The sequence below is a fragment of the Hermetia illucens genome, chromosome 4 (genome assembly GCF_905115235.1).
Source record: "Hermetia illucens chromosome 4, iHerIll2.2.curated.20191125, whole genome shotgun sequence".
Taxonomy (NCBI): domain Eukaryota; kingdom Metazoa; phylum Arthropoda; class Insecta; order Diptera; family Stratiomyidae; genus Hermetia; species Hermetia illucens.
Window position 1 is genome coordinate 17,363,156 of NC_051852.1, and position 11,277 is coordinate 17,374,432.

Consider the following 11,277-nt stretch of genomic DNA (forward strand, 5'->3'; position numbering starts at 1 on the left):
AAGCATGCTTCATTTCTTACCATAGTTAGTGCGCCTCCACAAACGTTTCCGCCACGGCGGACAGCGTATTAAAGATGTGAGTCGGCGAATCTTTGTAAGATTTCTCCCTTCTAACAGTTAAGGAATATCCTGAGAACGGGACAGGCATTTGACTCACTCGCCATGATCGGACTTTGCACTTTATTCCTTTAACAAGAAACAGATTTCTATCATCACTTCTAAACCAAAAATTCAATTGAAAGACATTTCTTCAATTTCCTCATAATTTTTATTTATTTATATTAAACCGTTAATTATACCTAACACAAAAAAAAATATTAAGAGCGAAAATAATTGGAAGTTTCGAATCTATTTCTCTTGTACACAATATTTGGAGTTTGTCTCTGACCGTTTAAAACAATTTAAACTTTTGCGCAGAAAATAACAACTTAAACCTTTGACTGTAGACTTTAACAATGAAAATCGGAGGCTATGGTAAATCTTAATCTAGATTAGATGCGTATTAACTGTCTATACCGTACGTTTCTTACTCTTATTGGTCCATTGCTTCCTCCTGACTAGTGTCATCAATATCCATAACGGCAGCCTCCCCTTTCCCTACATCGGTATCTGTCGCCATTTCAGTTTCCGACTGCATAACAACTTCATCGACAATCGGAGCGATTTCTGGCTGAGGTGGAGTTTCTAAGTTTTCATCCATTGGCTGATCAGGTATCGTCTGTGGAACGGTGGCTTCTGTTATCGGTTGGAGTATTGCAGTGCATGGCGGTTCCACTGGAGAAGTTGTGGTCGTTTCTTCAATGGCCATCTGTTCTTGAGCCTTATTTGATTTGAGTTCAACATTTTCCACGGATGGAGCTGTTTCGTCTATGACTCCACTTGATTGTGGCTCGAATTCGCAAGGATTCTCGGTCGTTTTATCTTCTTCTTGGATTGGAGTGTTAGTTTCTGTGCTCGGTGCCTGTTCTGGAGGTACACTGGATTCAGGTTCAGGTTGCTCTTCCTTCTGTGGTTCTGCAGTTTCTTGTTCCTTAGGATCTGTTGTAGGCGATGTGGTCTCATTTTCCACGATTTCAGGTTTGTGTTCTTCTTCACGATCAGTCTGTTCAGTTGTTGCAATGGGTGACGCAGGCTTAATTTCCGAATTATTTGCTTCATCACTTTCAGGTGCAACTAATTTATTTGAGTCCGTTGAATCCTCCGAAGTTTCTGTTTCCTTCTCCTTTGGAGTTGGGTCCACATCTTTCGGAGATTCAGCTACTTCTTCAGTCGGTTTGCCTTCATCTGTTTGTTGTTCTCCATCACTCAAGTTTTCAGACTCCTTGACATCCTGCGCGCTAAGTTCAGTTGATGATTTCTCCTCTCTGACATCTGCTTCGACTTCGCCATCTGTTGCAGTTTCTGTGTTCTTTGTCTCCAATTGCTCGCTCTCCTTCTTTTTGTCTTCGTTCTCGTTGTCTTCTATACTGTCCTTTTTCGTTTCAGTCTCGGTGGGATTCTGCTCTGCAGTTTCTGATTTATTTGTATTGGGATTAGCGCTTGTTTCAACACTAAAAATAGATTCACCTTCCATGTCAATTTCTACGTTGACATCTAAAGATAAATCTCCATTTACAACGGAATCCAATGAATCGCCATTTTCGCTTTCAACAGGTTTTCGGCCAGGTTCTACAGTGCTCACAACTGCAAATAGAAGATTAGAAAAAAATAATTCTAGAATCAGAAGACAGAGTCATATAAGATCTAAATCCATCCAAGGTGAGTGCATGCTGTAATTTGGACTAGGAGTTAGGAAGCCAAACTTACGAAAACAAATGATAAAGGGACAAAAAAGGATGTATTGATTTCGCTTTGCAAAATATTGAAAATAAGAGAAAAACTGTCCGCTCCAAATAATATTTCACAAGAAAACTACGAATGGGAACTATAAAGGCTAGCCAGGGTCGTAGATAGAAAACCATGTAACTTCGTGAAAATTCAGCGCTCAAACAGTGTAGTGACAATGAATGTTGTCAGAGCCCCCTGGCCAGATTCCCCCGGTCTTCTTATCCACCCTAATAATTACTCCCCCCGTGCTAAGCTCTCCCCGCGTTCGTAAATTCTTATTCCGCCTATTAATTCAATGTCAATCGCTCTCACAATAACCGAATTCTCGATTTAATATTGACCAACATTCCTGACAAATGGTTCATCCCATTCTGATCAGAAATACTGCATTTCTGATACACAATATTTATTTAAATAGCATCAAAGGCTCACTCGAGCGACGGGAATTCAAACTCTTCTTATCAGACTCCGCAATTTACGTTCTTCGCCCACTTCTCCCGCTGGATCATACTTCTTATTCCTCTAAATCAGCTTGTGAATTTCTTCGGGATCATTTCTCCTCAGTTTTTACTCTTAACCATTCAACTTACCTCTCTTCCGACATATCTGATATCCCTCAATTGTCGAAATCCTTCTTGAAAATGTCGACGTTTGCAGCGGTTGCGGTCCCGATGGTATATCGAATCTCTTCCTTCATCTTCCCCTTACTACCGTTTATAACAAGAGCTTTATCCGAAGATATTTTTCCGGATATATGAAAGAAAGCTCGTATTATCCTCTTACACAAAAAAAGGTGACCATCCCCGAGCCGGAAACAACCGGTCTATATCTATCCTTTCCTCGTTGACCAATTTTGTCGCGACGTCACTAAATACAAGAGACGATGTCCATACAATCTATACTGCCTTCTCCAAAGCTTTCGACTCCATTGACCACTCCTTGCTTCTCACCATCGTATGGATTCTCTGCAAGTATTCTCTCCTGGTTAAGATCTTACTTAGATGGTAGAGTAAATCGTGTCTTCTTCAATGTTGTATCTCATCTCCATTTTCCCCTCATCGGGAGTACCCCAAAGGTTCACCTTCGGACCATTTTTCGTTAATGAACTTCCTTGTTTACCTGTTCTAGCCTTTTATATGCGAACGATTTAAAATTTGTTTATTTTCTTGGCTCATCTACTGATCAGTGCAGCATTCAATCAAACCTTGATACATTATTTCGATGGTGCGTTCGGAACAATTTGCCACTCATTATGAAGAAATGCTATTCACTATGAAGCTCTCCCCCGACACCCGTTTATTATCTTGATGGTCAGCAATTAACCGTGATTCGCTCTTACAAGGACCTAGATGTGACCTTTGATAGCAAACTCCGATTTAATTTTCATTATGTCGATGTACTCATCCGGGCTTCTAAAATATCTGGCTTTACCTTTTGTTTCTCCTATCAATGCATAGATTTCCATTACTCAGTCATCCGTGGATCTTTGACTGACACATGTGTCATTTTCAAACTTTGTAATGGCTTGACGGATAGCTCCGTAGTCTCCGAAATACATTCCCGCGTCAGACCACACAATATTCGTAACCTTCATGTTTTGAGGTTTCTTTCGCGAAACTCTTGAGCTACTTCAACTCCTCCTTGTCCAGAATGTTACGGGATTATGACCGTTTGCAGCTTGCTACCCTGGCTTCATCTCTAGCCACTCACAAAAATAGAGTTATTAACACATCGTAATTTTTTTATCTATTTTTATGTACAATAAGTAATTGGAGCATTCTCGGTGATCGAATAAATAAGAAATTAGCTTAGAACATTAAAACTTCAAATTAACGCTCACTTCTGGAAGATCTAGCAGAATACATTTGTTGAAACGCCTGGGAGGGAAGATCTGGCAATTGCTCTTATCGTTGTCACTAGGCGGCATCATTACATTTCTCTCTTATGCGTGATATACGAAACCGTGTGATAGATAATGTCACCAGAGGCGGAGTAGTCCACCAATCCAGTACAAAGTTTAAAGAGGATACACATATCATAGAAGGCTCTGCTTTGTTATAGATAAGAAACATCGACGGGTAGGATACCCCAAACAGAGAAGTTCTTTTTAAAGCCGTGAATGATGAACTCTGGGTACCAGGCGAGCCCCAGTTTCAACTTGCCTTGACTCGACAAAAAGGGGCTCTGCCGAAATCGATTTATTGTCCCCGGCAAAACAAAGGCTATGGCAGTCAAATATGAAGAAACTAAAAACTTAAAAAACAAAAACAAAAGAATTCGGCAGCACTTTGATCATGACGATCCAACCCTGAGCGAAGGGCCAACCCTAAGTTCTTCGACGGAGAACCTGAGTCTAGACTCAGATTCGCCACTTGTTCAAGTGGCAACCAACCCTATTGGGACCCAGTCCTTGACGACGAACCGGAACAGTCCTCTTCTGGCAGCATTCCTGACCTCAGGCTCCAATCGGCGCTACTTGCTCAAGTTAAAGTCTTACCTACCGGTAAGCGTCTGTCTTCGGGCAGGAAACTGCCTCCGGCCAAACACCCTTCGGGCCAAACAATGCCTCCAGGCAAACCGCCTTCGGGCAAAACACAACAAATGATCGTCTGGGGCATCTGCGGCTAAGGGAAAATCAAAACCGCAGCGGTCCTCTGAGAACTATTCGGCTCAAATGGCTACAAAGAAGGCTCGGCCGGCAACGGCTAAGTTTTCTTTTGCAGGCAAGGGTATCGAAGCCGATGAATGGGCCTTGTATGATGATACCAATCCTTCTGATTACGATACAGAGCGGTGTGAGTAGCTTAGGAGGAAACTCCTTCTAGCTACAAGGACTGCATCCTTGCAAGGGATATTACACTACGCTTTGAGTCGGTAGGTGTATACCGTAAAATGTTACGGATAAACTTTGCCGGCGAAAGCAGGAACGGTTGGCTTAAAGAGTACTGTTCCTTCTTCAACAACGTGGGGAGGGTGCGCGACTGACCCTGAAGAGGGTTTCCGAGCTACCATCGTTTAGGAAGTGCCTTTTCTGGTTTCCAGAAGAGGAGCATAATGATGCTAGGGTCCTGTAACAACTTGGAGTCCAGAACAACCTCAACACCTCCACCTTCATGCTATTAAATAGCAAAGCAGAGGGAAGAGCGGATAGGCCGGGAACTTTCCTCTGAACCGGATATTAAGAAGGTTGGGAAACAAGCGGCCCTTCCAGCTATTCTATTGTCTTGGGTCCGTCACATTACAAGTGTCGGCTCCTAAAACCATCGAGGGGACGTGCAGCCCACGGCATCTTCATCTGAACCGTAGATGAGGTGCCATATCTCTCAGATAAATTCGCAGCATTGTAAAGCAGCGACCGCACTTATCAATCGTCAGATCAATAGCTACAAGACATGTATATACCTCATACAAGAACCATAGGTTGTTGGCCCCATAAAAAAATTAGGGGCTTAAACCTCCGACATGCTGACGTACATTGCTGACTTGCTGTATGCCAATAGAAGTAATAGACCCCGCTTCTGCATGGTGGTTTCAAAAGACCTCTAACATATCTTGGTTAACGACCTATGTGATGGCGGCACCACAACGATCAAATTGACCATAAAAAGCCACCAGGGAGATAAGGAGATCCTATGGTCCTCTGTTTATTTCCTTTATAACATAGACAAAGTTCCCGGTGGAATATTCATCAGAGCTAACCAATATGCTAAAAGTAAAGGCATGGGAATAATAGCAGGATATAATTTTAACGCATACCATAGATGCTGGGAAAGTTCAAATATAAACGCGAGAGGACCGAGTATCTATTAAGAACCGAATGGTCAGGCAAGAGGTCATCAACATCAAGGTGGTATCCCCTAACTTTGCGGTTCTTATCAGAGAGTGGGGAGTATGAAACGATATCACGCTCTCGGATCACAGGCATATTGATTTGGTTGGTTAACAGCCTTGCTGACCGTGTTGGTGCAAAGGCAACATCCTACTCTCATCGCAACAGAGTTGGCGCCCACCGTGAGGCCATATGTGCTGCGTACGTAACATATTGTAAACGAACGAACCATGCGCCTCGTTCTAACTGGATGATTATTAAAAACTTAGGTCGCTAAAAGCAGTTGGCCGCTTAAACCAAAGTCGTAATATGCGGATACGTAGTACGTTTATATGAAACGTAACTTGAGTTTCCATTCACGTCGCTAAAAACGGTTAGCCGCTGTAAACGAAGTCATAATCAACGGATTCTACTGTATAAGCCTGATTAACGTCCACGCCCCCTTCTACAAAGTATTTGAGCGGACCCTGGAAGCCTTGGAGATTTTAGCAGTCAAGTAGGGACGGAGCCCGTATTCAGACGATCACTCTACTCACATAGCCTACATAAGGATACCAATGATAATGGACTGCGGGTTATTCAATTAGAAGTATCACACGTTATGAAAATATCTGGTTTTCACAGAAAGCGGTCCACAAACATACCTGGGCCTCTCCAGACGGGACCACTTTCAACCAAATTGACCACGTGCTGATTGAACGCCGCCACCCGCCAACCTCTTGAGGATCAAACATCAATAAATGATCTTCACAACAACCTGAAGAACGTTATCATAAATAGCCACAAGATAAGTCGGAACGACTGATTCGACGATGATTGTAAGCTAGCTGCGGAACGGAAGAATGCTGCATACCGAGTAATATTGCATTCTCAAAGAACGTGGGCATGAGCAGAGATTTATCACGAACTCCACCGACCGGAGAAGCAACTTGACGGACGGAAAAAGGAAGCCTGGGAAAACCAACGGGTCTATGAACTCGAAAAGTACAGGGAGCAACCGCGCCAGGCGTGGAAGTTTTACCAAGAAGTCAGCAAGATGGAGCCTTATATACGTCGATGCTCATCCTGCCGAGACAAAGAGGGAAATCTGATTTCCGGCAGAATGGGCATATTGGAGCGATGGGTTGAGTACTTTGATGAACTACTGAACAACCAGAGCATCGGCGAGTTGGAGGTCCCGCCAACTGAAGACGACGGAATGATGCTGTCACCACCAAGAATAGAAGAAAAAGTCCATGCAATTCACCGGCTTAAGACCCATAAGTCGCCAGGAGCCGATAGAATTACAGCCGAATTAGTTAAATATGGAGGCGACCAATTACACCAAGTGGTTCATCAACTTGTGCTCAAGGTGTGGGACAGTGAGTCATGCCTGACGACTGGCAAACAGGCATTATCTGTCTCATACATAAAAAGGGAGATATCACAGAATGCACAATTATAGAGGTATCAGCTTGCTGAGTACCATTTATAAGATATTCTCTTCTATCTTGCTAGGCCAAATAGCCCCATACGCCCAGAACATCATTGACCCATACCAAAGAGGCAAATCAGCAACAGATCAGATTTTCTCTCTGCGGCAAACGATGGAAAAACTGTTGGAATATGGACACCAGTTGCACCATCTATTCATCGACTTTAAAGCCGGTGATGATAGCATAGCCAGGGTAAAACTGTACACGGCCATGAGAGAATTCGGTATCCCGACGAAACTTATAAGACTGACTAGGCTGACCCTGACCAATGTGCGAGGCCAGATAAAAGCAACAGGATCACTCTCAAGACCATTCGACATCAACAACGGTCTACGACAAGGGGATGCCCTATCATGCGTCCTCTTTAACCTGGCCCTCGAGAAAGTGATCCGTGACGCTGAGGTAAATGCAAGAGGTACGAAATCCGCGCACAGTTGATGGCAGCCAACAAAGCCTATTTCAGCTTACAAAAACTGTTCCGCTCGAAACGTCTCACCATAGGGTCAAAGCTCTTACTGTACAAGACAATGATCTTGCCAGTCTTCATGTATTCCTCGGAAACTTGGGTTCTTAGCAAGAAAAATTGCGAACTCTTGGCCGCGTTCGAGAGGAGAATCCTCCGAAGAATTTTTGGCCCCTTACATGAGGATGGACGATTCTGTAGCCTACACAATAACGAAAGCTATGAGCGATACCATGACCCTTCGGTTGTGGATAAAATCCGGCTCAATAGGTTACGGTGGGCGGGTCACTTAATCCGTATGGATGAGGATGATTCAGCCCGGAAAGTCTATAAGGGCAATATCTATTTTAGAAAAAGAAGACGAGGCAGACCCTGGCTGAAATCGAGCGATGGCCTAGTTCAGGACGCGGACAGCTTTTAGGGATATCGAATTGGTGGACCTCGGCGCAAAACTGAGGTGTCTGGAGTTGCTTATTAAGGCAGGCTTAGACCGAATACCGGTTGTTGCGCCGTTGATGATGATGACCTCCATTCTTCTTTCCGTGAATTTTGGGACGTTAACTATGCTCCGTTGGTTTGAGTCTTTCACTGCCTTGGAAATTGAAGGAGATCTCATCATTGTTTGGCTTCTCCTGAATGGATCCGGTTCTCGATCCTGTGGAGCCTCCTTACGTCTGGATGGGGTTGGTATTATTAAAGCTTTTAACGCTTACCGTTTTCCCTTGTGCGCATCCTTTTGCGCTTTTGCTATGGGAGGGAACGGCGTGCTCAGTGAAAACACCTCCTCGTCGTCGGTAGCCAAGTTGGCCAATCCCAAAAGTCGCCAGTACTGGGGTTCCGAGCCACCATCTATTTTCATCCAGATTGGTTTATATTCTGGATGACCTTCCCATAGTAATTTTTGTCCACGGGGGTTTTCGTCCCACCTACCCGACCTGTGCATAAACATACCCATGTGCACACACCTCCGAATGTGAATAAGTGCATATTCGTATGCAGCTGCCGAGCATTCCCTTATCCGATAACACCTTCCTGGACGATTTGGTGCCGTAACAATAATGATGAGAGGTTTGTGAATTTCTACAACTTTCACCGCCACGTCATAGGTGACACATGGGTAGAACACAAAGCTCACCATAAGATCAGTTGGGTTTCAACTGACCGGCACTGTATGAGCAAATCAGATTGACCACTTTGCGATCTGCAATAAATTTATTAGTTGTCATCCGGGTGTGCGTAACAAATAAGGCATCGGCGTGGTCAGTAATCCCATCTGATGGCCACTTGCCTTCGCTTGCATGGTGCCTCCGCCACTACTAGCAGGATTGGGGATCGGTGACTTCCCAAGTTGAAGATCAACCGCTTATGTGATCCAACTGCCGCTCGCTTTGTTGATACGGCAGAAATCTTGAGTAACACGTCCGAGAACATCGCTGAACATTGAGCCACCATAAAAGGCGCTCTTTTCTCCTGTGCTACGCAGGTCTTCGGCCACCTCCCGAAGGGACATCACAAAATTTAACTGACTACGAAATGGTGGAGGCGGATCAATGAATAAAAGGGGTTGAATGCCTATTGGCCGTTGCGAATAATAGCAAACGTGACTCGCTCGAGCTCCGAAAATGGGCGATAATCCTGAGAAGTTCAGTGTAGTGTTAAGGAGTTCAATGGAAGTTGGCACCTTCCGAGGCGGACTGAAGATAAACACATAAAAGTTCTCCGTCTGACGGGTCACCCCACTCTTCCTATCTGAATTAATGGGCAGAACATCGAAGGCGTCGATCAATTTGCATATCTAGGAAGCATGATTTCTGTGGACGAATTAAATGCTGCTCGACGCATTAACAGCGCTAAATTCGCTTTCACTGTCCTGTCTAAAATGCAGTTATGCAGGCCGTCTAGGTAGTGAGCGACGTGTCCATCATATAACTTTTATGTGCAACGCTTTTACGGTCAGGGTTCAACTGATGTTGGCGTCGAGTTTGCCGGTACATGTACGAAATTTTCACCGATCTGTGCCTTATCGTTATGTGATGCTTAGCTAAGTCAGGGGTACTGATAGGACCCCATTCGGTCCTCCGCTAAGTTTTCCTCGGACTGCTTAATGACGAAGTTTCAACAGAGTCATATTCCATTCAAGTGATGACGAAAAGCTTGGATATAACCTGACATAATTTGGCTGAAATAGGCCTATGAGGGGCATTGAACCTGGCTCAGATTCGCCGGCATAGGTCAATCTATGATGAATGTATGGATATATAACCGGAGCATTTCTCCTTAAAGGTCAGTTCTGAGCCAATTTCTCTGTTTCCAAACACACTTACCCAGAATATTCTTCTCCAGAGCCCTCATGAACTTGTCGATTCGGCTGTATTGCTTCCGAGGGTCGGTTAGTAGCTCACATAACCTCTGCACTGTGAACGGAGCCGCGCTGAACAGCTCCAAGCGTTCAAGGAGCGCCGACTTCATGCTCTCGTAATTGAATGGGTCCACGTTCGGGTACTGAGGTAAATCTGCAAGAAACAACCCATTACTGTCGCCTTCCGGTCCAATCGGAACCCAATGTTTACCTTCGATACTTGGCGTAGTTTCGTGGAAGTCTTTGATGACACGAATCAACTTTTCGCGGAAGAGGTACTTCACATGCGACCAGCGATAGACCGTGTCGCCGGTCTTGGCGACATAACCCAAATAGTCGTCCAATTCCTTGGGTATGTCCTTCGGCTTGAGTTTGGTGAACCGCTCCAGGATCTGCAGCACCTCCTCGCTATTCTCCATTATCAGCATTTACGCAATCGTGAATTAGAGTACCTGGCTAACCGCTTGTCGCGCTCAATTTTCGTCCGGCCCGGCTAACTAGATGGCAACGCAACAGACAAAACAATGAAATCCTGTTTTCGTTCGAACGGATCGCAAGAAGCCACAAACAAAATGAGACGTGCGTGAAGTTGTGTATGATAACGAGAACGTAGTCGGCTGTCAGTTGGAAAACATTCGGGTTGTACTAGAGCTGAGGGAGATTTTGTAGAAGAGACGTTCTGGTTTGGAACCTAACTATTGAATTTCAGTTTTCGATGTTCGCCTGCATATTATCAACTGTGATTCGTAAATATTTCATAACTGAATAAATTTAATACATTTATTTGATAATACTAATCACATTGGCTTTGTCGTTATGTTCTGAACTAACGTTTCTATCGTTGTAATAATTTAGGTTAATTGAAAAAATCCGCACTTCGAATTGTGTTTCAGCCAATTTCACATTATCCTGATTAAGGAAAATATGGACGTTGGTTTCGAAAATCAGTGACTTTAAGGGAGTTCCCCGATTTCAAAATGATTTCGGTCGGAATGTACAGTAAAACGGAAAAAATATGAATAAATAATCTATTAATTGAACCAAAGATTTTATTTTATTATATTATTTATTATTGCTTCCTTCTTCGATATGTTTTACAGCCTTGTGTAGTTACTAAGCACTATGTCTGCACCAAATGCTTGCATTATCAATTCCATGCAATCAGTTTTTCTATCATCATTCGCAGGCCTGCGATGGGACTTCGACTGCTTCTCATTATCTCATTATCGATTTTAGTATTTGTTTATCACAAGATTCATAATTTCTGTACATTTTTCTGGATTTTACCTTGCGACTGATTACCTTTCTGGAAATATATGCCATT

General features: G+C 43.7%; 1 protein-coding gene across 2 annotated transcripts; it reads right to left on the reverse strand.

The window, feature by feature from the left end:
- Positions 1-330: 330 nt before the first annotated feature.
- Positions 331-10,563, reverse strand: LOC119655683 (serine/threonine-protein phosphatase 4 regulatory subunit 2). Of its 2 annotated transcripts, XM_038061684.1 has the most exons (4): positions 10,165-10,563; positions 9,919-10,107; positions 1,567-1,683; positions 331-1,512 (listed from the first exon to the last, which is right to left on the reverse strand). In XM_038061684.1, exons 1-4 carry the CDS (start codon positions 10,379-10,381, stop codon positions 533-535), a joined length of 1,503 nt encoding a protein of 500 aa, XP_037917612.1. In that variant the 5' UTR covers positions 10,382-10,563; the 3' UTR covers positions 331-532. The 2 variants fall into 2 exon arrangements, with proteins under 2 accessions (XP_037917612.1, XP_037917611.1); XM_038061683.1 differs by having other exon boundaries at positions 331-1,683.
- Between the last annotated feature and the right edge of the window lie 714 nt (positions 10,564-11,277).